This window comes from Carlito syrichta, unplaced genomic scaffold (assembly GCF_000164805.1).
Source record: "Carlito syrichta isolate Samal-C Ts95f unplaced genomic scaffold, Tarsius_syrichta-2.0.1 Scaffold305170, whole genome shotgun sequence".
Lineage (NCBI taxonomy): Eukaryota > Metazoa > Chordata > Mammalia > Primates > Tarsiidae > Carlito > Carlito syrichta.
In genome coordinates, this window is record NW_007249266.1 from 529,605 (window position 1) to 556,107 (window position 26,503).

At 35.8% G+C, this 26,503-nt stretch overlaps 1 protein-coding gene across 4 annotated transcripts in view; it reads left to right on the top strand.

The window, feature by feature from the left end:
* The window catches only part of GOLGA4 (golgin A4), a 117,547-nt gene that overhangs the window by 55,500 nt on the left and 35,544 nt on the right, over positions 1 to 26,503 (top strand). For all 4 annotated transcript variants that reach the window (XM_021714041.1, XM_021714042.1, XM_008061267.2 and 1 more), the window contains 6 exons: positions 9,895 to 10,073; positions 14,388 to 14,519; positions 17,542 to 17,697; positions 19,069 to 23,279; positions 24,313 to 24,434; positions 24,764 to 24,894. In XM_021714041.1, coding sequence (XP_021569716.1) covers positions 9,895 to 10,073; positions 14,388 to 14,519; positions 17,542 to 17,697; positions 19,069 to 23,279; positions 24,313 to 24,434; positions 24,764 to 24,894 — 4,931 coding nt within the window. The remainder of the gene's footprint in view (positions 1 to 9,894; positions 10,074 to 14,387; positions 14,520 to 17,541; positions 17,698 to 19,068; positions 23,280 to 24,312; positions 24,435 to 24,763; positions 24,895 to 26,503) is intronic.

Consider the following 26,503-nt stretch of genomic DNA (forward strand, 5'->3'; position numbering starts at 1 on the left):
ATAATTTAGTAGGAACTCCCCAGTAGGCACAGAGTGGTACTTATTAAATAACTGCTACCTTATAGATGCTCTAGGGTAGACAGAAAGTATGAGTTTTAGTCTTTCTTTAAAGAGAATAATGAATAATTCAGTGTTATACATAATAGCATTATGTTTTGACATAATGGATGCTAGGCTGAGAAGTAAAGAAAACAGCATAGTATTCAACATGGTATAATATTGAGCAATGTCAGGAAAAGAGAGGTGTTAGAGAAGAGAACAAGATGAACGGGGCTTTCATATGAGTGACAATGGGAGTTTTGAGTTGGACCTCCAATAATGAATATAATGGACCTAAATAGAGAAGTGTGGTCAGCATGCATTTCAGATGCTGTAATACCATAAACAAGCACTATAACCATACATGGGTAGGTGAATGAACTGAAAACCTTCTTACTTACACTCAATGAAGTGAGAAAGGAAGTTGATTGTGAAGGAACTGACTATTGAAATCTTAAAAGTTGAGTAGCTGAGTTTAGACCTTGATATACAAGGCAACAGGAAACCAGTTACAGAAAAGTATAATGTGATGGAAGCTAGTATTTAAGGTAGAAAAAAAAAATGAAGTGGAAAGTCAAACTTAGAGGCAAAGGCAGAAATCCAGACTTGAGGGACTCTGAACTTTGGCCACCTTGATGAGGATGGTGGTTCTGGGAAGAAGAGAAAGGTAGAATCTGTAAAATTTGGTATCTGATCAACTCATGGAGTGGGGTGGGTGGGGGGGTGGGAATCTAAAGGAATCTAAGCTGACTCCAAAGTTTTAAGCTTAGGAGACTTAGGGAATAATCATGTAAAGTTAAAATAGGACATCTCAATGATAATGTTGAAGATTGGAATGAGATGATGAGTTTGTTTAGATACTTTAAATTTGAGCCAGTCATGAGCTTTTCAGGTGGAATTGACTTGTAAGAATTTGGAAAAAATATGTTGGAACATCTTTCAGGAGTCATTAGCCTAGGGCTGAAAACTGTGGTTAAATCTGAAGGAGAGTCTGATTTCTACAAGAGATGAAGTGTTATAGTAGTAGTGATAGTAGCGGTAGTAGCATCAGTAGCTGTTACTGCTGACACTTATTTAGTGCTTGCTGCTACTGCTGTTATTGCTGCTGTTACTACTAATACTACTGCTAGCCAACATTTTTAGTAAGACTCTGCTGTAAATGCTTTACTTGTATTTACTTATATTTAATCATTACAGTTCTGTGAACATTTATTTATTAATTGACAAGATCTTTACTCACTGAAGCCTCGAACTCCTGGGCTCAAGTGATCCTCTCACCTTGGCCTCCCAAAGTGTTAGGATTACAGGCATGAACCACTGTACTTGGTGTGGAAAGTCTTTAGATAACATAATTATAAATGCTTTTATGGAAATTAAAATAATAATTTTGTAGTCATAATTATTAAGGGCTGTGATAGGAAGTTGTAACATACTGGTTCTACACCGAAGATACTGCTTTTTTTGGGGGGGGAAGATATAGTCTTGCTGTCAGCTAGGCTGGGGTGCAATGGATAATTATGGCTCACTATAGCCCTAGACTCCTGGGCTCAAGTAATCCTCTCATCTCAGCCTCCTGAGTAGCTGGTACTACAGGTGTGCACCCCTACACCTAGCTATTTTTTTCTTACGTTTTATAGAGATGGAGTCTTGCTATGTTGTCCAGGCTTATCTCGAGTTTCTGGACTTAGGTGATCCTCCTGCCTCAGCCTCCCAAAGGGCTTGGATTACAGATGTGAGCCACTGCGTCTAACCAACATTGCCTTTTAAATCTATAATGAAAACAAGTTTTACACACTAACAGCATTTCATCTAATGGTCTTGAGTTTGAACAGAATTGTTCAAATAGAAAATAATTCTTTGTTCAAATATAAAGTACATATGCCAATTGAAAGAAAAATTCTAGTAAGTACTAAACATAGGAAAAGGTCGATAAAAAGGAAATAAGGTTTCTATAAATAGTGTGTGAACAATGTCTGCCTCTTGGAGAATTTGATTGCTCTGTTGAATATTTGTCTTCCTCTTTCTCAGATCTAAAATTCAGAGACTAAACACATAAGAGCTGACCATGTAAAGGAAACATTAACATCATTGCAGCTTGCTGTTAGGATTTTAGAAGTAGATATATCTACATAAAACTGTTACCAAAGAAAGTAAACCCTCCTAATGCATTTTCATCCATAAAATATTTAACTCTGATATTGTTAGTAATTCTTGATATGTTGATATTAGTAGACAATTCCTTTGGCTTGCTTAGTCTGTATGTCAAAATTGGCTCAAGAACAATCCCTGTTACTTTTCTTGGGAAATAATGTATTGCACCGCTCCTCATATTTTTTCTAAACACACTGTGATGCTTCCCATATGTTGGAGGACAGAGGAAATCTGAATGTCTCTGGTGTTTAAGAAAATAATTCTATCATAAAATACTGAGGCTGTGAATATGCTGACATACTAAACTAACTTCAGGATGGTATATCAACCTGTGATACTTAGTCTCCTCTTTAGTAGAAACGTTAGGTACATTTTTTGAAGCATGATAGTATAATATTCTTGTTCTGTTAAGAGTATTTATTTTAGTGGATAAAGAAAACCAAAAATAAATTTGTTACAAGCACTTTTCTACAACTGTTGATAGTATTTCTTTCTAGGTATTGTTTAAGAACAGATGGTCATGTATTCCAGTAACCAGATATTAAACTTGGAAAAGTCTAGTGATTCAGCTTAAGTGCATAATGCTATATTTTAAGTGCTAGCTGATATTTCTGATTGTCTAGAAAATCATATCCTCAATGTAGTGCCAATGTAGACTATGAATACTATTAAAGTTCACACTAATTCTTGGCTATTCTGTGTGTGTGTTGTATGTGTTTGTGTGAATCAAGATAGGAGGTAGGGGTAGCTTGCTAATTATTAATGCAGCATATTACCAAAAAATTGGAAGACAGAGAAAATCACATCTCTGTTGTTTCAGTACACTTCCACTTAGTCTTTTTTCCAATCCTTATTTTTATATTATTATTATAACATTATACATGCAATTTTGCATATTCTTTTCCCCCATTTAACATTTTGTTAGTAATACTTTTATGTGTTGCTAAAGTACTAACATTTTAATGGCTACGTCAAAGTGCATGTACATCATTTACTTAGTAACCATTTATTTATTGATCAACACTTAGATTATTTTGCATTTTTGCTGTTATGAGTAATGTTATAACAGTTTTGTGATATAGCTTATTCCTTTTCTTTGAATTTTTCCTCAGTATAAATTCTTACTCATAGACTTTTAGTCCTTTTTGTTAGTTGCATTTAAGGGATTTAAGTATGAATAACTATTACAAAAAAGAACCCATACCACAATTTTAATCCCCTCCCATTAAAATGTTCTTGCTTACAGTTATGCAAAATGAATAAAATACTTTGCTGGGGTTAGGAGTTTCCAGAATACATTAACTTTTGTAAACTTTGTTTTCCTTTCATGTACCTTGTCTTTGCTGAAGTTATGTGTTTTACATGACTGGCTGCATTTAAAAACTTGGATTAACTCATAACATTCTTTGTTTTTTTTATTGTCATGTTGTGTTTGTGCAGGAAATAAGTTTTTGTATAGTATAGACCTGTTATAACAAAGACATTCAGTAGAACATACTTATTTGGTGTTTGAAAGACCCTTTAAAATAGAGTTTATGTATTTAAGTCATGTGTAAAATTTATGTATTTTTATATAACAAACCAAAATCACATGTGTATTTAAGCGCTTTGTTAGTTGCTAATAAATTATGTAACAAGGTTTTCTTGGAGTTTTAAGTCTCACAAAACATCTTATTTTTGTGCATCCACACATGCCAATAAGTGAATCATGGTGCCTTTCCCAAGCCTTGTATGAACAGGACTGGGGTAAGGGCTATTTATTTTCTTATCATGGGTACTTAGAATAAGCTTTACAAAGAAAATTCCATGTTTCTCAGGCAAAAAAAAGTGTGAATTAAAGTAGATTTTAAGTATGCCATGTTAGATAAGTAATATGTACATATTTTGACACTAAATAGTTATCTCATGGAAAAATGTATTGTTTTAAATGGATTTTAAAATCGTTTATTTATGTCCTCGGCAAAGTTACTGTTACTAGAAAGCATCAGTAACTAGAAAAGCACTTTTTTTTTTTTTTTGGGTGCAGGTTCATATTTCCAATTTAATTAAATTTCCTTAGCTTTAGTCTAATGTTTTTTAAGATTAACCTGATTTCAGAGTATTTAATAGATAAATATATATCTAAAGAGTGTATGAAAGTTTGGATAGATCCATTAATTTGTTGAAGTGCAAAGAATAGTCAATTTATAGAATGAATTTTGTTACATATTTTGAAGAGTGACTTAGATTTCCATTGCAAGTGTGATACCTATAAAATTTTTGAAGGCCCCAATTTATATATAAGCATAGTACTTTCTGCTTTATGCCACTGGGTGGTAGTATTTTACTTTCATTTATGTAAGTTGAAGACTAGTAGATTTCAAACTTTTTGATCTCAGGGAACTACCTTAAATTCTTTTATTTATTTATTTATTTTGAGTCAGAGTCTCACTCTGTAGCCCAGGCTGGAGTGCAGTGGCACACTGCTCATGGCCACTGCAGCCTCTACCTGGTGGGCTCAGGGGATCTTTCTGCCTCAGTCTTCAAGTAGCTGGAAATACAGGCACATTTCACCATGCCTGGCTAATTTTTTGATTTATTGTAGAGATGAAGTCTTGCCAAGTTGCCCAGGCTGGGCTCGAACCTGTGAGCTCAGGCAATCCTCTCACCTCAGCCTCCCAAAGTGCTAGTGTTATAGGCATGAGCCACTGTGACCAGCTGCCTTACATTCTTAAAACTTCCTGGGAATTCTAAAGAACTTTGTTTAGGTGGGTTTAATGTATTGATATTTATTATATTAGTAATTAAAGGTAAAAAATTTTAGAATATTTGTTTAATTTATTTACAAATAGCAATTATAAACCCATCACATGTTAGCATAAATATTTTTGTGAAATATATCTGTATTTTCTGTAGTAAAATTTAGTGTGAAGGATGGCATTGTTTTATATTTTTGTTTATCTCATTGTTTGGCTTAATGGATTGCAGATGTAGTTTCATGCCTGTTTCTGCATTCAATCTGTTGAGATATGTTATTTTGGTTGAAGTAGATGAAGAAAATCAGCTCTCATGTAGATACGTATTTGGAAAAGGGAGAACCTCACAGATCCTCTGAAAGGATCTTAGAATCCCCGAATCTTTAGACCTTGCATTGACAACTTCTGCTGTCAACTTTCTGATTTCATTCACAAGAGGCTTGATGATTGGGTTAGAATTCTAATAAACAAAATTATTTCTGTTGCTTTTTCTTTTAATTTGCATTTCATTTTTGTAGTCTGCCTTTTTTCTTTTTTTTTTAGCTTAATGCCACATTTTAGCAACTTTTTTGCTGGGATAAAGACAGGTACTGATTTATTTATTCATTCTTGATGTCATTAATCAGCTTCTTGGGATCAAATAGTTAATCCAGAGGCTACCAGCGTTTTTAACATTTCTGTATCTTTATTTCCTACAGTGGGAGTAGAAAAAGGTCTTATTAATCTTATTGTAAATTGTTCTCAGGGACAGTGCAAGAAAATGGTAATGCTTACGTGGAACCTCGGAGTTCTGGCATTTGTTATTGTGATTGATTAAGATGAGCAGGGGAAACGGTGGAGAAATGGCAAAAACAATGCCACATTCTTCCTAACTTTACCTAAGGATTACTTTTTTATCCTCTTCCCCTTCTTATTATTTCTGCTATCTTTTTGTGAAATATTTTCTTTAGTCACTCAGTACCTAGCATATACTTGGCAAATGGTAAACAGCCAATAAATATTTGATGAATGAAAGAACAGAGTACCATATGTTCTCTCTCATAAGCTGACCTTGAACAATTATAATACTATAAGAAAGGAATTCCCAGTAGTGGGATACTGTGAGGGGAAGGGGGTGGATTGGCAGTTGAGGGAAACTGCTAGGGGAGGGAGGGGCATACCTCATCAACAAGGGTACCTGCATAATCAATGTTTGTATATCTAACCCTGAATTGTACCCCGCATCTTTACAAATAAGAAAGAGAGGAAATGAAATATTTGATGAATGAATGGTTGGATTATTGAAAGATTGCCAGCCTTTCTTGTTTAACTCTTATAGTGAGCACTGTCCATTGTTGTAATTCCCATGGGTGTATATGAACCTCATCTGAAGTGGAAAGTGGGGAGCTGGCAATAAAAGGTCTGTCCTTCATTTTACTTAACTGACAGAGGACCATACTTAAGGTTCGTTAAACTTTTGCCTAGAAGTATTTTCAAAGTGTTTTTGTTTTTTTAAAATAAAAATTGCCTGAGATACATTGAATTTTGCTTTGGAAGAACACAGTGTGTTCTTGCAACATTCTGCGGCAGTTCGTGCTTAGCCTTCCTGTTGATGTGTGCCGTGACCATGGTTTTCCCGCGAACTCTTGCATGTTGGCAGAAGACTTGTCAGCTGTGGCTAATGCACGCTTTATTTCTCCCTACTCACTTATTCTTTGTTGGTAATTGAAAGATAAATTATGTAGTCATTCAAAACATACTTCTTTAGTACTTAACGTTAGAGTCCTGGTTTCACTTTGGAAAGAATAGGGAATTCACTTTTAGATTATTACAGACTGTGGACACCACTTTACAGTGTGTGGTAGTTGCAAGGTCAAAAGGTGAAATGTCTCTGGGTATTAAGTAAATTCTCAGCATATCCTCCTTAGCCATTAAAATGGGTTTAAATGGTTAGAGGCTAACTTCCTCTGAGAAACTGGCTCATTTGCAGTACTGTATAGACTCCATAGTGGGTTTGAAATATGTTTTCTATATGTGGTTATATATAATTTTTTAATGCTATTTTTTTCCTTATTGGGCACTTAATATTTCCTTAAACCAGGACGAAGAGGTTGAAAGCAGTACGTTTTTGTGTCTGTCAGAGGTATAATGTGTTACATTTTGCTGAGAGTTAGAAACCATTAGTAATTGGTTCAGAAATTCTGGTTTAGTAAGAAATATTATGGCTCAACTGAGATTGATCAATGTCGGCAATCTTAACTTTAAAAAATATTACAAGGTAAGGATTGTTTCTTAAATACAGTTTTAAAATTCTACCATGAAGCCTATATATTCAGGTTGATTTATCACTGAGGGAAAATTTGGATGCCCCAGTTACTATATTTGAATGAAGATGTTGAACTAAAAAGTTTCAAGGTTAGGTGTGAAATTATTTGATTCTCTGACATGGTGGTGGAAAGCGAGAGAGAGGATTAAATGTAAATGAAAAAAAATCTATGGAATCATGTCTATCTTACTTTAATCATTATATGATGGATAATCAGGTGACTGAGAAAAATAATTTGAGAGACCTAAACACTAAAATTAGAATATATATAAAAGAATATTCTAACATTTACTGAGTGTGGTTAGAAAACTTAATTAGTAGAAAATTGCATCCAAATAGGAACTTGTGAGATGGATTTTTTGTTGTTTGTAAAGGTGAGACAACTACATTTATTTTTATACTGTGCTAGATTCTGGAATTTTAAAAATGAAAGAAAATTAACTTGATATTATAGACTGTATAAAGCTTTGTTTTATTTTGCTTAATTGACAAAGATTTTTTAATTTAAATTCTATTTTGCTGGAAGAGTATCAAAACTATATTCAGGTTCTCCAGAGCATGATTTAAGCTGTTTCTTTGAAGTACTTAAATGCCATACAATTTTACATGTGGAATAATAATAATGAAAAAGTGCTGATGACATCCAAACGTTAAAATATATTGTCATTTCTTTTTTCATTTTTTCTTTCCCAGATTTAAACCTTCAGCACAAACTAAGCAGTAATCACTTTGTTACAGGATCTCTTACCCATAATTAGTCACTTGCCGATTAAGTGAGGATGCTGATATCTTTTTGGTAGCAAAGGTTCATTATTTCTGTATGCTTGACATTAGAATTTATAGTAAATAATATCTAAATAAAAGACATTTTCATTTAAATATATTTTCAATATCTTTATATCTAAGGATTATCATCTTGGTATTCGCAGGCAATTGCCAGTAAAGTTGGAATGGGAATCTTTATAAATGATTTTAGCTAATAATATTCATTTGAAATTTAGTCCTTGTTTGAGTACCAATTTTATACTTTGGGCATATGAAATGAATAAATTGGATAGATTTTTAAAAATATCAAAGTTTTATGATTGCCAGAGAAATTATTTTTTAAGCTATCGAGCAGAGTAAGCTGTGTTTCTAGTTTTGCCAGGATTCAGCTTTTTCTTGCCTTTTTCTGTACCTAGTATAACTTGCCATTGAGAATGCTTTAGAATAGATGTTTGTCTTCAGATATGCAATGCCTGTGCCTAAACCACTGTGTTAAGCCAAGTAGTGGTTTAATAAAAGACCTTTTTTCCTGAGATACCATAGGTTGAAGCTCCTGAATTTCTGATACCACTGGAAGTAAAAGTATATATGTCAAACTGTCTCTCTTGGATATATGTTTCTTGGTAGAATTAAAACCCCTCTTGAAAACTGAATTTTGGCTATAGTCTATCTCTGTGGTAAAGGGAACTCTGGGGACTTCTATTCTGTAAGAACTAAAGGAAGTAATCCAGACTGAAATAATCTAGACTGAATCATTATGCTAGTAATGTGTGTGTATGTATGTGTGCAAGATACATATATAACATACATGTATACACATGTATATATACATACATACACATGCATTAACGGTACTCCTTGGTTTACGATGAGGCTACTTTCAGATAAAACCACTACAAGTTGAAAATACAATATTGCAGGATATTTTCTAGACGTAGCCTTGTCGTAAGTTGAGGAGTGTACTGATTGCCTATTGCTTTTTTGTAGAGTTGAAACATCTAAGTCAAACCATTAGAAGTCGGAGCCTGTCTGTATACACAAATATACATAAACACACATGTATTTTTGATGTTAAGGCACCCAGCTGTTGCACTCATTCTATCTGATTTTGTTTATGATGAGTTAGGTGTTTTGTCTCCTTAAAGACCTTACTACTCTAGCCAAGATGATTATTTTTACAGGGCCTGAATTCTTACTTATCTCACCCGAGAACTCTCTGCTGGCAGTGCCCTTCTATATACTGTTGAATCACGTAGAGATTTCTTCCTAGTCATTTGAAAGCAGCCCTAATTTGAAACATATACAAATAGTAGGTTTTATTCAAAATACATTATTTAAATATATGATTCAGCCAGTAAATGTTTTTAAAAAGAAACAATAGATTCTGCTTTTTTATTATATGGTTAAGAAGTTTTTAAAAAATAAGATTTGCTAAAGAATAATTTTGCCATTCTTAAAAATGTCCTAGTGAGTATACAATAATAGTATTACATAATTATCGATGATAGATAAGTTAAGAACTATATAGCAAATAAAAAAAGCAGTTAAAATTAGGCAGTGCAGAAGTAGGGACAAGTCTTTGTTTCTCTGGATTGCTATCCATAAGGACACTGGTGGGGAGAGTGGAACACCTTTAATAATTTAATTTTTTTTCAAATTTCTGAGCTCATATGAACAGTCTTAATATCCTAATCCAGAAACGAGAAATTGGTTTGAGTGACTGAACATTTCTTATGGCTTTGTTGAACAACTCAGAAACATCTTCTGGCTTAGAACAATGATGAGTTTTTTAACCTGTCCTGCTATTGCTGCTCTTAGTTTCCCAAAATTGAATGTAAAACACTTTAGCTCAATGATAGTATTTCTTGAGATACGTGTTTTCTGCTGTTTTCATTATAGCTTTTGAAGAACTTGAAAAAGCCTTGAGTACAGCCCAAAAAACAGAAGAAGCACGGAGAAAAATGAAGGCAGAAATGGATGAACAACTAAAAGCTATTGAAAAAACAAGTGAGGAGGAACGCATCAGTCTTCAACAGGAATTAAGTCGGGTGAAACAGGAGGTTGTTGATATAATGAAAGTAAGGCTAATTCTGTATCAAAATGGACTACAACAATTTAAAAACTTATTTTTGTTTTTTTCTATAATCTTTGACTCTACAGAAGAGTTAATTTGTATTTTAGATCATGACCATTTCATGATGTTCAGGATATAGTAAGAAAAAAAATTCTTGATAGAGAAATGAATTTACTACTTAGCTAATTTTTTGGAAACTTTTAAGCTTTGCTTTCTCTGCAGTGAGCCACATCATAACTGTTGTGCCTTAGCTGTTTTATGGCTTCCTGACTCTAGGCACCATGAGGGTAGCTGCTTAGCTGCTTCAGTAGCATATCCTTCACAGAACTTGGCCAAGAAGGTACCTACCTAATGTGTGTTTGAGAAAAAGAGAGAGTAAGACTGAGGGTCTAGGTTGTTTGTGTTTGAAAGGATCATTACTACTTTTTGTTTCGGTTACTCTTGCAAATGTAGTTAGACCTCATTTTTAAAATTAGTTAGCTTTTTGAAAAACTGTTTTAGAGAAATCCCATAGATTTCTAATTTTTCAGAAATGTGAACATGTTATCATCATGACCCCAGTTCTTTTCTCACCTATCGTTCTCTGCTTTGGTTTTATTTTTTCCTTTTGTCATGCCTTTGTTGACTTTTTTGCTCATTTTATTTCATTCCTTTACTGACTCCTGACTCTCCATTTATATATATATATATATATATTTTTTTTTTTTTAATTAAAGTTGGGGTCTCACTGTGGCCCAGGTTGGAGTAAAGTGGCACAATCATGGCTCACTGCAGTCTCTACCTCTGGAATTCAGGTGATCTTCCCTCCTCAGCCTCCTTAGTAACTGGACTATAGGCATACGCCACCATGCCTGGCTAATGTTTTGATTTTTTGTAGAGACGAGGTCTCGCTGTGTTGCCCAGACTGGTCTCGAACTCTTGGGCTCAAGTAATCCTCCCACCTCAGCCTCCCAAAGTGTTGGAATTATAAGCGTGAGCTACTGTGCCCAGCCCCATTTATATTCTTTATATTGACTGCTGAAATGGCTCAAGATAAATTAGCGATCTGAATAGGTAAGGCTTGGGCTGCATATATTTTTATAACACCTGGTAATGTTTCTGGGCATTTTGCTTTTTAGTGCAGAGCAGAGAGTGGGGATGGGGGAGGAATTATATTATTTTCATATGTTTTCTTTTTTATGCTGAACTGTAGACAACTTGCAAAGTAGAAGTTATATGTGACCAATTACTGGACATTCAAAGTCCTGACTGTATTTTAATGTTTAAAATAATTAGTTGTCTGGGCTCAGTGGCTCAGCCTGTAATCTCAGCACTTTGGGAAGCTGAGGCGAGTAGATCGCCTGAGCCTGTGGGTTCGAGACCCATCTGGGCAACTTGGCGAGACCTCGTCTCTCCAATAAATAAAAAAAAATTATCAGGGCGTGGTAGCGCGCCTATAGTTCCAGCTACGTGGAAGGCTGAAGCGGAAGGATCACTGGAACCCAGCTGGCCGAGGCTGTTGTAGCTGTGAGTGTGCCACTGCACTCTAGTCTGGGTGACAGAGTGAGACTCTGACTCAATAATAATAATAATAATAATAATAATAATTAGCCATATCATATGATGAGTAATGTTACTGTGGTCTCTAACAACTTAAAAATAATGAATTATTTTGAAAGGTAATAATATAGACATATGGTATAAGAATCAAAAGATTAAAAAGTATTCAGAAAAGAGATTCCCCTCCATTTTATCCTGTTGGTAATTTTCCCAAGGAAAATTGCTATTTTCTTTTTTTAATATACTCCTGAAAGTTATATATACATAATATACTCCTGAAAGTTATATATATGTTAATTATATATAATTTCTCTTTTATGTTTTATAATCTTCTATTTCACTTTTTTAACACAAAAGATAGCATTAGATATATTGTTCTATACTTTGCTTTTCCACTTGATAATCCCTCTAGGAGATTGTCACTTATCCATTGATAGTTGATAGTTCATAATGTTGCCCCATTTGTTTTAAAGGCTGCTCAGGATTTCATTGTATGAATGTTTTATAACTTAATCAGTTTCCCACTGATGAATATTTAGATTGTTTTCAGATTTTGCTGTTACAAATTGTGAATATTCTTAAACACACTTGTTCACATGTGTATTTCTTTAGGATCGATTCTGGAAGTAGACTATTACTCAGGTCAAGATTATATGTATTTTTAGGCTGGGCATAGTGGCTCACGCCTGTAATCCCAGCATTTGGGAGGTGGAGGCAAGAGGATTGCCTGATCCTAAGGTTTCCAGACCAGCCTGGGCAACTTGGTGAGACCTCATCTCTACAACAAATCAAAAAATTAGCCCAGTGTGGTGGTGCGCCTGTAGTTCCAGCTACTTGGAGGGCTGAGGCAGAAGGATTGCCTGAGCCTAGCAGTCAAGGCTGCAGTGGCTGCGATCATGCTGCTACATTCCAGCATGGGTGACAGAGTGAGACCCTTGACTCAAGTAAAAAAACAAACAGCTTATATGTATTTTTAGTTATTGCCTGCTTGTTATAGGCTCTATGGAGGATAATTTATGCTCTCACAAGCAATATTTTAGAATATGTTTTCCTCCCCTCACAAAGATAGTTACCTTTTTTAATCTTTTCAAGCTTATAAGTTAAAAAAATTGCAGTTCTAATGTGCATAATTCTTACCAGTATAATAAATATATTTTTATATGTTTAAAAGAAATTTGTAGTATATCTCAAGTTACCTGGCCAAATCTTTGACTCATTTTTCTGTTGGGCTGTTGGTCTTTTACTGGTTTGTAGAAACTCTTTACTTATAGTGGGAATTAGTTCTTTGGATATAAGGTGCTTTTATCTAAATAATTTTCTCAGTTTGTTATTTGTTGACTTTGTTTATTCTTTGTTTTTTGCCTTTTTTGGTTTTTGTTTTTTTTTTTTTTGGGCCCTGGAGAAATTTTTCTTTCCTGGTAGTTGAATTTATTAGCCTTTTCCTTAAATGCTATCTGAATTTTTGTTCTTCTTAAAAACACATGCTCAATTCTAAGATCATTTTTTAAAATTATATTTTTTCTTATGGTACTTTAGTGCTTTCATTTTTTTACAGTTACATTTTTTGATCCAACTGAAACTTACTTGGTAAAAGGAGTGAGGTAGGGATCTAACTTACTAAATAGTCTCCAAATCATTTATTTAATAATTTACATTTCCCTCTCTTATATGCTATATTATCTTTATTACACAATAAATTATTAAAGTGTTAAAAGTGGGTATTTTTCTAGATTCTCTGTACTAGTCTGTTGCTTTGTCTGACCATGTGCTGTTATATATATTCTAATTTTATAATGTGCTCTATTTGGTAGCCTCTTTTTATTACACTTATTTTTTGAAAGAGTATTGGCTATTCTTGCATGTTTATTTTATCCAGTGGGGAATCCCCTCTCCCCAATTCTGTTGGTAGCTTTTCAAAACTATATTAACTTTTTAGATTTATGTAGGGAAATTTGACATTTTTATGAGATTGAGTTTTCCTGTCCAAAAAAGAACAAGGCCAATACTTTTTAATAAATAGTACATACCTGGAAAGCTGGACAGGGTGCTTGACCAGAGTGTAGTACCCTGAGAGCATCCTTATTACCATTGGCCTCCTCCTCCCCCCTCACTATACTTTCTTATCATGACCAGTAGGGAACATTCTTGTAAGATTTGGAAATGGAACTTCAGCTTCATAGTATTCTACTACTGCAGCAACATATCTTAAGCTAAGAGAAAAACATTCCTGACTTTTTCTTTCCCCCTCCCCTCTCCTCCTCTCTTTTCCCCTCTTCTTCCCTCCTTTCCCCTCTTCTCCCCTCTCCTCTCCTTCCCTCCATCTGCCAGGGTCTTGCTCTGTCACCCAGGCTGGAGTGATCACAATGATCATGGCTCACAGCAGCCTTGCCCTCCTGGTCTCAGGCGATCCTCCTGCCTCAGCATCCCAAATAACTGGGGCTACAGTCACACACCACCACACCCTGCTAATTTTTTGATGTTTTGTAGAGATGAGATTTCACTATGTTGTCCTGCTGGTCTTGAATTCCTGGGTTCAAGCAATCAGCCTGCCTCAGCCTCCCAAAGTGCTAGGATTACAGGCATGAGCCATCACGTGCAGCTACTAGTTTTTCTTTTAACTCATGACTTTGATGACTTTTGATCTATGCAGGAAATATGCTCTGATTTTTCCTCTTAATAAGTTAATTAGCTTGATTAAACTATAATAAAGTATTGCTTAGTTGTAGAGTTACATGTTTATTCTGAATATTTTCACTGTATCTGTTTGGCTGATTTTCAGAAATCTTCAGAAGAACAAATTGTAAAACTGCAGAAGCTTCATGAAAAGGAGCTGGCCAGCAAAGAGCAGGAACTGACCAAGAAGCTTCAGGCCCAAGAAAAAGAATTTCAGGAGCAAATGAAAGTAGCTCTTGTAAGTGCCTATTTTGTTTCTGCTTATAGGTAAACTTCTCAGAGTTATAAAGTCACAGTGTCACCCTTGCATCCCACCTGGAGGTCAGGCTACTGGCAGCCTTAGCTTTTGGGTATGCAAAGAGGATAGGAAGTATGCAAGAAAGGCTGTCAGAGCTTGTTAGCTTGGGATTGTATGAAAATTTAATTCATTTATCTAACAAGCCTTCATCAGTCAGTCAGTTTGTTTGTTTATCCATCTTTTCAGTTCCAGCAGATTATAATTAGGGACAAGAGAAGGAGAAGATAGGTAAATTGAAGCAGTGACTGCATAATTCAGGAAGAATGTTTAAAAACTCACCAGTCTGAGTGTACCCAAGTTTAAGGCTCAGAAAATTTTGACAGAACTGCATTTTAAAGAAGAAAAAATGAAAATGACCGAATAGCTTTAATTTTCAGTAGAACAATTTAAGTACTAATTTTTAATCCATGTAATGTTTAAAAAATAGAGTTAAATTTAACAACTGACTGAATGAGCAAAAATAATAGCCAGAAAAGCACATTCGGATTTTTGCTGAAAGAATTGTTGAAATAGCCGGGCTCAGTGACTCAGCCTGTAATCTCACGCCTTTGGGAGGCAGAGGTGAATGGATTGCTTGAGCCCGCAGGTTCGAGACCCGCCTGGGCAGCGAGACCTCATCTCTACAATAAATCAAAAAATCAGCTGGGCGTGGTAGCACATGCCTGTAATTCCGGCTACTCGGAAGGCTGAGGCAGAAGGATCGCCGGAGCCCAGCATGTCGAGGCTGCGGTGGCCGGGAGCGGCCACTGCACTCCAGTCTGGGCAACAGAGAGACTCCAACTCAAAAAAAAAAAAAAAAAAATTAGCATAATTTGAGAATTTAAAACAAAAAGTAATTTTCTTCAATTATGAAAGTCTTTTATACAAGTTGCCATAGAAGTGGTAGTGCCAAAAATTTAGTTTTTAATATGAAGTTATTATCCGTAAGATAATCTGCATAATTTAAAAATGCTTTTATGCAGAAAAGTGAGAAATAATATTTAAAATTTAAATCTCCTTTCTTGTATACAAATTTTTTTTCACTCCTAGTTGCATCTAAGACTCTGAGAGTTTCTAGTCGCAGTGATTTTTTTTTGAGTTGGAGTCTCACTCTGTCGCCCAGGCTGAAGTGCAGTGGCACGTTCACGGCCACCCCAGCATCAACCTGCTGGGCTCCAGCGATCCTTCAGCCTCAGCCTTCCATGTAGCTGGAACTACAGGCACGTGCTACTGTGCCCAGCTAATTTTGCATTTATTGTAGAGACGAGGTCTCGCCAAGTTACCCAGACTGGTCTCGAACCCCCAGGCTCAGGCAGTCCACTCACCTTGGCCTCCCAAAGTGCTGAGATTACAGGCTGAGCCACTGAGCCCAGCCAGTGATTTTTAAATGGACCTAACAGAATCTCTAATCTGCTCTGTGGGGCAAACAGGCACATGGATTTATAGTATGGTTGGCTGACTGTGACTGTGGCTGTGAAGTTTACACATATATAGGCACATATTTGTAGTCTTTGTTGTTCCAGAAAGGAATTAAAACAGTTTAAAATAATACTTAGCAACTTTAACAGGACAGCTTAAATAAAAAATAGGGCAGTGAAATGAAAGAACAAAGTAGGCCATAAATGAATTTGGGAATAACACTAAAAACACCTGTCATAAAGACCTCCTGTAGGTTTTTATGCTGGTGTAATTGACCCTGGAGGAACCTACACACCTGCACACACGCACATGTGTGCCTGTGCTTGCCGTTTTCTTAAGCAGACTATTGAAATTTTTAATTTTATTTTCATGGGTATATAGAGATACATTTAAGATATAGTTTACGTTAAAATATATTTTAAATGATATTTTAAAATTGATGATATGGAAACTAATATTTTGTTTAGCAGTCTATCATAATATGGTACAAAATCTTTCCTTAGGCAGTGTGCTTTACCAGAGTATAGTGAACCAAAAATATTACTGTTGTCAATACCTACCATAAGCAATAGGTATAGATAAGTATACTTTTCTTAATTGGAGTTCAATTAAGAAATTAACATTTAGTGTGTAAACTTAATATTAAAAGTGCTCTCTAGAGATTATTTTCTTAAAACAGTAAACAATTTTTTTTTTTTGAGACATGTTCTTGCTCTGTTGCCCAGGCTGGAGTACAGAAGTCGTAGCTCACTGCAACCTTGAACTCCTGGTCTCAAGGGATCCCCTTGCCTCAGCCTAATGAGTAGCTGGGGCTAAGGTACAAGCCACCATACCTGGCTAATTTTTTAAATCTATTTTTTATTTTTTGTAGAGACAAGGTCTCATTGTGTTACCCAGTTTGGTCTCAAACTCCTGGACTAAAGTGATCCTCTTATCTCAGCTTCCCAAAGTGTCGGGATTACAGTTGTGAGCCGCTGTGCCCTGCCAGTAAACACTTTTAATATGAATAATGGTATAATAAGGACAATTTGAGAAGCTTTTCAGGATTGATTGGGTGGTAGAGCCCAATATAGGCTTTGTTTTATAGTTATTTCCTTGATCTTCTTCATATATTCACAAGTAGTCTTCTGATTTTAATTGTCTTTCTGTGTGGGGTCCTTTATTCTAACGAGGTATTTCTCACAAATTATCTGAACTTAAAATCTAGTTTCTAGACCTATACTTGAAATATCAAGTTCTGGAGTATAGAGAAGAGGTAGCAGCAGTTATGTGACCTTTCACATTCAGTGGTGTTTTGCAAAACGTTTTAAATAGTGGAAAAATAGCAGACATAGTAAATTTACCACGAACAAAATTTTTCTTATCAATAATAATCGTGGCAAAGATTGAGCAGACCCCACTGGAAAAGGCACAGCACCTGTGTCTGCGGACTAGCGAAATGATGCTGTGGCCCCCCTCAGAGGCTAGAGGCAGATTAAATGAAATGAATGACTCCTGTGGAAGTGCTTTGGGAATGCTGAACATAGGTGTGGGTCTCAGGTAGTATTAATTGTTTTTGGTACAGGAAAAGAGTCAATCAGAATATTTGAAGATCACTCAAGAAAAAGAACAGCAAGAATCTTTGGCTTTGGAAGAGTTAGAGTTGCAGAAAAAAGCAGTACTCACAGAGAGTGAAAATAAACTTCGAGACCTTCAGCAAGAAGCAGAGACTTACAGAACTGTATGTTTAAATAATATTCAGTTTCTGGAGTTGTAAAATTATTTGCATATAAAACTACTTTTACCTTTCTAGTCAATATAAAGTTTCAGAGCAGCTTTTGTTTTACTGAGATAGATTTATGTATACATGCCCTTCATTTTTAGTGTGTGTGCTAATCATGGGAGTGGATTTGACTTTGGGCTCTGTTACGTGTTGCTCCTGGTCTGCCATTAGCTGACTGTATTTCTGTCAGCCACTCAGTCTGCTTCTTTACTCAGGTCATGCAGCATCTCCACTCCATTGCTCACTCACTGTTCATCTCTGAAATTGGCCTCATTTTGAAGTCAGCACTTGCCCTGGCACATTCCTGCTTGTCCGTCTTCATCTCAAGCCATGTCCTGAACATAATTCATTCTCTGCTTATAGCACAGTTTAGCTACACCAATCCCTGCTATTGCATTTAAGTTTTTTCCGATTTTTCCATACTAAACATATTCCTGTAATGAACATATTTGTGTACATATGTCAGTGTATACATTTTAAAGTCCCTCTGGCCCTCCCCATAGCAGTATTTGAAATGTACAACCTGTTTTGAAAACCAACTGATGTTATTTATACTTTTTAACCTTTTCTCTGATTTACACAGTGAGACAGTCATACTTCTTCCCATTGCTTTAAATTGTGCTTTATTTTTCCATTACCAGCTTACAAAAGGCAGTATGGTGGAGTGAATTGGGCACTTAGAAGGCCTAGGTCTTCCTCTTGTTAGCTTTGTAAATTAATTGTACTGTAATTTCTTCACCTGTCTTCTGAAAAAATTGGATTCCAGTAATTCCTTAGGATCTCTCCAGCTCTGACAGTCTGTGGCTCTGCCTTACTTAACTCTTTTCTTTCTGAGTCAATATTATATTTTAATGAGATAATAGTAATCTTTGGTAAAATTTGTATAAGTTCCTTCTTTTTGGGAAAAAACCTTCTAAATACTAATTTTGGAGGTAGAAAAATTGGATGTATTTTTTCTCCATAAATAAATCATGAAAGCAATAAATAACTAACATAGGCTTTAAAATAAAAATTGGAAGAAAAATCCATCTTCCTTCCAAAAGTAACTATTATTTCATTTTTACTACTTTTTAGAATATTCTAATAAAATATAGGTAGTTGAAGAGGTTACCCAAATAAGTAGAAAGAATCTGGATTTATAAGTTGTGTTAAAAATATATCATCTTTGTTATATGATTAGTTAAGCACAAAGAGATTCTTTGTCCTTTCTAGTGTTGGGTATGATATGTAAATTTTAATCTTTAGGTATGTGATAGATATCATGTCTATATACCATTGCTAATAAGCAAGTATGTACTTTAATAAAAATACTTCCATTTTTATTAACAGAGAATTCTTGAATTGGAAAGTTCTTTGGAAAAAAGCTTAGAAGAAAGCAAAAATCAATCAAAAGATTTAACTCTTCATTTGGAAGCTGAAAAAAATAAGCATAATAAGGAGATTACCGTCATGGTTGAAATACACAAGACAGAATTGGAAAGCCTTAAGCATCAGCAGGACAACCTTTGGACTGAAAAATTCCAAGTCTTAAAGCAACAGCATCAGGCTGAAATGGAAGAACTTAGAGAAAAATGTGAACAAGAAAGGAAAGCATTGTTGAAAGACAAAGAGATTCTTTTCCAGGCTCACATAGAAGAGATGAATGAAAAGACTTTAGAAAAGCTTGATGTGAAGCAAACAGAGCTGGAGTCGTTATCTTCTGAACTGTCAGAAGTATTAAAAGACCGTCACAAACTGGAAGAGGAACGTTTTGTTTTAAAGGATCAAGCAGACAAAATTAAGCAGGAATTAGAGGCCAAGCTGGATGAACAGAAAAATCATTACGAGCAACAAGTTGACAGTATCATTAAAGAACATGAGATATCTACTCAGAGAACTGAGAAGGCATTAAAAGATCAAGTTAATCAATTAGAGTTTCTATTGAAGGAAAAGGACAAGCATTTGAAAGAGCAGCGGACTCATATAGAAAATTTAGAGGCAGATATTAGAAGGTCTGAAGGGGAATTCCAGCAGGTGTCTGCTAAGTTAGATTTGGTTCAGTCATACCAGAGTACCACACATGAGCAGGTAAATGCATATGAGGAACAGTTGGGCCAACTGCAGCAGAAGTTGTTGGATTTGGAAACAGAAAGAATACTTCTTACCAAACAGGTAGCTGAAGTTGAAACACAAAAGAAAGATGTTTGTACTGAGTTAGAGTCACATAAAATTCAGGTGCAGGACTTAATGCAACAACTTGAAAGCCAGAATAGTGAAATGGAGCAAAAAGTAAAATCTTTAACCCAACTGCATGAGTCCCAACTTAAAGATAATAGCAAGGAGCAGGAACAGACAAAACAACTCTTGATGGAAAAGGAAAATATAATCTTACAAATGAGAGAAGGACAGGGCAAAGAAATTGAGATTCTCACACAAAAATTGTCAGCCAAGGAGGACAGTATTCGTATTTTGAATGAAGAATATGAAACCAAGTTTAAAAACCAAGAAAAAAAGATGGAAAAAGTTAAGCAAAAAGCAAAAGAGATGCAAGAAATGCTAAAGAAGAAATTGTTGGATCAGGAAGCTAAACTTAAGAAAGAACTTGAAAATACTGTTCTAGAGCTCAATCAGAAAGAAAAACAGTTCAATGCCAAAATGTTGGAAATGGCACAGGCTAACTCAGCTGGAATCAGTGATGCAGTGTCAAGATTGGAAATAAACCAGAAGGAGCAAATAGAAAGTCTTACTGAGGTTCATCGGCGAGAACTCGATGATGTCATATCAGTTTGGGAAAAGAAACTTAATCAGCAAGCTGAAGAACTTCAGGAAAAACATGAAACACAATTACAGGAGAAAGAACAAGAGGCAGCAGAACTGAAGCAAAAAATCCTCATATTTAGATGTGAAAAAGAAGAGATGAAAAAAGAAATAACATGGCTGAAGGAAGAAGGTGTTAAGCAAGGCTCAACATTAAATGAATTACAGGAACAGTTAAAGCAGAAATCTGTTCATCTGAATTCTCTTGCACAAAATGAAACTAAACTGAAAGCACAACTTGAAAAGCTGAAGGTTGACTTGAATTGTTCTCTGAAGGAAAATTCCTTTCTTCAAGAGCAGGTAAATGAACTGAAGACACTGGCAGAAAAAGATAAGCTTAAGGTTTCTGAGTTGACTGACAAGTTGAAAACCACAGATGAAGAATTCCAGAGTTTGAAATCTTCACATGAAAGAAATAACAAAAGCTTGGAGGACAAAAGCTTGGAATTCAAAAAACTATCTGAAGAACTAGCAGCTCAGCTAGATACTCTCTGTAAGAAAACTGGAGCCTTATTAGAAGCTAAAACAAACGAGCTAATTAACATTAGTAGTAGTAAAACTAATGTCATTCTCTCTAGGATTTCCCATTGTCAACACCACACAACTGAAGTTAAGGAGGCGCTGTTAATTAAAACTTGCAAAGTTTCTGAATTAGAAGCACAACTTAGACAGCTAACAGAGGAGCAGAATACACTAAATATTTCGTTTCAACAGGCTACCCGTCAGTTAGAAGAAAAAGAAAATCAAATTAAGAGCATGAAAGCTGATATTGATTGTCTTGTTACAGAAAAAGAAGCCTTACAGAAGGCAGAAGGCAATCAGCAGCAGGCTGCTTCTGAAAAGGAGTCTTGTATCACACAGCTGAAGAAAGAGTTATCTGAAAACATCAATGTTGTCACATTGATGAAAGAAGAACTTAGAGAAAAAAAATCTGAGATTAGCAGTCTTAGTAAACAACTAACTGATTTGAATGCTCAACTTCAAAATAGTATCAGCCTAACTGAAAAAGATGCAGCCATTTCATTACTAAGTAAGCAATATGATGAAGAAAAACATGAATTGCTGACTCAGATGCAGGATTTATCTTTGAACATTGATACTCTGACTAAAGAGAAAATTTCTGCTCTTGAGCAGGTAGATCACTGGTGCAACAAATTCTCAGAATGGAAGAAGAAAGCACAGTCAAGATTTACCCAGTATCAAAACACTATTAAAGAATTGCAAATGCAGCTTGAGTTAAAAACAAAGGAAGCTCATGAAAAGGATGAACAGACAAATTTATTGAAGGAAGACCTTGATCAGCAAAAGAAAAGGTTTGACTGTTTAAAGGATGAAATGGAGGATAAGAAGAGCAAGATGGAGAAAAAGGAATGTAATTTAGAGATTGAGTTAAAGACTCAAACAACAAGAATTGCGGAGTTAGAGGACCATGTCACCCAGAAAACCGTTGAAATTGAGTCCTTAAGTGAAGTTATTAAAAATTACAATCTACAAAAGGATATTGAACAGAAAGAATTGGTACAGAAACTTCAACATTTTCAGGAGTTAGGGGAAGAAAAGGACAACAGGGTTAAAGAAGCTGAGGAAAAAGTCTTAAGACTTGAAAATCAAGTATCTTCCATGGAAGCTGAACTTGAAACTAAGAAGAAAGAATTGGAACATGTGAGTTCAAGTGTGAAAAGCAAAGAAGAGGAGTTAAAGGCCCTGGAAGATAGACTTGAGTTAGAAAGTGCTGCAAAGTTAGCAGAACTGAAGAAGAAAGCTGAACAAAAAATTGCTGCCATTAAGAAGCAGTTGTTATCGCAAATGGAAGAGAAAGAGCAGCAATATAAAAAAGGTACAGAAAGCCATTTGAGTGAGCTAAATACAAAGTTGCAGGAAAGAGAGAAGGAAGTTCACATCTTGGAAGAAAGACTTAAGTCAGTGGAAAGTTCACCACAATCAGAAACATCAGTTGTACCCAGATCAGCAAAAAACGTGGCAGCATGTAGTGAGCTAGAGGATGCAGGCTCTCATGGCAGTGTGCAGGAGGCATATGAAGAAAAGATCAGTGTTTTACAAAGAAATTTAACTGAAAAAGAAAATTTGTTGCAGAAGCTAGAGCAGGAAAAAGAAGAGACAGCTTGTTCTCATTCTGAAATGCAGTGCAGATACCAGGAGCTCTTAATAAAGTTAGAACATGCTGAAGCAAAGCAACATGAGAATCAAGTTAGGATAGATCATCTTCAAGAAGAACTTGAAGGAAAAAACAAGCATGTGGAAGAAGAGGGAGGTAAAAATAACATAGGGGCAAAGCAAAACTTGGAAAATGTGGTTGATAATGTCCAGAAAACCCTCCAGGAGAAGGAACTGACTTGTCAGATCTTGGAGCAAAAGATAAAAGAGCTAGATTCCTGTTTGGTAAGAGAGAAGGAAGTGCATAGAGTTGAAATGGAAGAGTTGTCTTCAAAATATGAAAAATTACAGGCTTTGCAACAACAGAAGGATGGAAAAATTAAACACAGAGAAATTTTGGAAGAAAGTACTGAAGAAAAGTTCAAATCACAACCTAAATTGCTGAGTAACATGGATGTCCAGCATAATGACCTGGAGTTTAAATTAGAAGGGGCAGAACGGGAGAAACAGAAACTGAGCAAGGAGATTGTTAGATTGCAGAAAGACCTTCGAATGTTGAGAAAGGAGCATCAGCAAGAATTGGATATACTAAGGAAAGAATGTGAACAAGAAATGGAAGAGAAAATCAAGTAAGTTTTATTTCAGCATTAATATTTTTAAGGCAGTCCTTCTTAACTATGTCTCCCCATTCTTTTGGGGGGTGCTTAATACAGTTATTTAAAATTATTTGGATAAGTTTCACTGGCCTAAATTATTAAACATAATTCCAGTAAGTTAAATATGAGAAGTAGAAACAATTTAGTGCAGGTGGCAGTGCTATCCCATGTCCAATTTTGGGGGGAAAAGTCTTTTCTTGCTTATAAGTTAAGGTTATTGGGTACATATTCAAGAAATTATTATCTCTCTGTTTTGATATTTTTAGTATTAGCAATATTATTACATAACATAGATGTGTATGGTGAAAATTTAAGGTGGAAAAGAAAAATTCTCCAGTCCTCAGGATCATTCCCTAGAGGGCAATCATAGTTTATATATCCTTCCAGAAGTTTTCTGTGCCTGGACACACACCCATCCTCTCCCTCTCCTTCTCCCTCACTCCCTCACTCCCCCTCACTCACTCTCCTTCACTCCCTCACTCTCCCTCTCTCTAGCTCTCCCTCCCTCCCTCCCTCTCTCATCCTTTCTCCCTCTCTTCCTCTCTCTGTCTTTCACACACTCTGTCTCTCCCTCACTCCCTCTCTCCCTCACTCTCCCTCACTCTCCCTCACTCTCCCTCACTCTCTCCCTCACTCTAGCTCTCTCTTCCTCTCTCCCTCTCTCCCTCCCTCTCCCTCTCTCCCTCTCTGTCTCTTCCTTTCTCCCTCTCTCCCTCCCTCTCTCACACACTCTCTCTCACACACTCTTTCTCTTTTCCCCTCCCTCCCTCCCTTCCTTCGTTGTCCCCCCTCTTCCCCTGCTTCTCCTCCTCCTCTCTTCTTTTCTCTCTCTCCCCCTCTTCCTCTCCCTCCTTCCCTCCCACTCTCCTCTCATTCTCTCTGTCTTTCTCAAAAACGTTTTCATACAGTGAGATCATACTCTGTGCACTGTTTTGAAGACCAGATAATTCCCTTGCAACTTGTTCTTTGTGTGGCAGCAGTTAACTCTACATTTTTTGTTATTCAGACAGGAGCAGGAAGATCTTGAATTAAAACACAATTCCACATTAAAACAGCTGATGAGGGAGTTTAATACACAACTGGCACAAAAGGAACAGGAGTTGGAAATGACCATAAAAGAAACTATCAGTAAGTAAAATTTAAGTTCAGTAAAGAACAAATCATAATCAGCAGAGACTATAATTTAAGCTTATTCTTTTTGCGCTTGTGTTAAGTACTTTAAGTCATTAAATTGGAGAAAAAAATGATCCTTGCCCAAGAATAGGAACAATGATTTACCTTAGGAAGAGGGTACATTTGATCGCTGGGGGGCTGGATGTCTCATTAAGCATCTTGCAATGCTTATGTCAGATTTATAAAAATTTATTTGGAATGAGGATTCTTACTGAAATTGGGATATAAATATTAATTATTGACTAACGTGTTTTCTTGTATGTGTGTCCATTTTTATTTATTAGATAAAGCCCAGGAGGTGGAGGCTGAACTTTTGGAAAGTCATCAAGAAGAGACAAATCAGTTACATAAAAAAATTGCAGAGAAAGATGATGATCTAAAAAGAACAGCCAAAAGATATGAAGAAATCCTTGATGTACCTTATTTTTTTCCCTCTCTCGCTTTTGAAATTTAGCTATGATAGATTTCATGGTTGTGCTCAAGAAGATTCCCTGTTTTTCTAATGTAACGGGTGTTTTTTGAGGGACTCAGTGTTACCTAAATTAGTACTTTTATACTATATGCAGATTTATAGAGTCTAATTGCTTTCTGCCAGGATTGTTTCCTGATCTTATTTTACTAACCGAGCAGTACAGTCTACTTGCTGGTATTAAAGCAACAGTGAATTACTAAAGGGAAGCTTAGATTCTCTTTTTTATCTTCCTCACAGATTGAAACTGAACTGTGAGAGAATCAGACTAAAAATTGAGAGCTTGTGCTTGGGTGAAGTCTAAGTAATAGGACAGTTAGTATGTGTTTCAATGTGGCTGCTTCAGTTAGCTGGGATAATGCCAGGAGGGCTAGTTAACTTTATTTTTTACTCCAATTTGTAAAGGTTTTCTTGGTCTCAAGGGAGAAAAAAGATGAGAAAAAGTAGAATGGATCAGCCAGTCTTTTATATTTAGTGGATGATAATTTCAAAGTACTTCTTCTACTAATGGCATGTTGCCATTAGTAGAATATGCTAATAACACGTTGCCATTATAGAATAAGATAAGCCGTGAAGATATACCATGAAAATAAACCATGATTGTTAGTGAGTACTTTGGACTTGAAGAACATTTTCAAAAGTAAAACAATATAAACTATTCTTGGTAGGGTTACAGATATTTTTAGTTGTGATAGTCCTTATTTTACTGTATGTCAAGAACCATTTGATAATTAAGAATGTATAAATCAGAGACTCATGCCTCAACTGACTATGTCAGCAATAAAAGTCTGGCCAGGAATAGATTCTAATAATAGTTATTTTAGACTGGGCTCGGTGGCTCAACCTGTAATCCCAGAGCTCTGGGAGGCCGAGGTGAGTGGATTGCCTGAGCCCACGGGTATGATACCCACCTGGGCAACTTGGCGAGACCTCATCTCTATAATAAATCAAAAATTAGCCGGGCGTGGTAGCGTGCGCCTGTAGTTCCAGCTACTTGGAAGACTGAGGTGGAAGGATCGCCAGAGTCCAGCAGGTTGAGGGTGCAGTGGCCAGTCCCGGCCACTGCACTCCAGTCTAGGTGACAGAGTGAGACTCCAACTAAAAAATAAAATAAATAAAAAATAAAATAATTATTTTAAATTTAATTGAAATGACTAAAATTTCAGGATATGACACATACCTATAAATGCTACTGTCATTCTTGAGCTTTAAATGTCATTTTGAAAATATTTAGATAATTTCACATTTTCTTGTGCTTTCATAGAGTATATATGTGTGTAAGTGTTAAAAAATACTGTTACTGGCCAGGAAAGGTTGCTCATGCCTATAATCCCGGCACTTTGAGATACTGAGGTGAGAGGATTGCCTGAGCCCGTAGGTTCAAGACCAGCCCGGGCAAGTTGGCAAAACCTCATCTCTACAATAAAATAAAATAAAATAAAAATTAGCTGGGTGTGGTGGCATGTGCCTGTAGTTCTAGCTACTTAGAAGACTGAGACAGAAGGATCACCTGAGCCCAGCAGGTCGAGGCTGCATTGACTGTGAGTGTGCTACT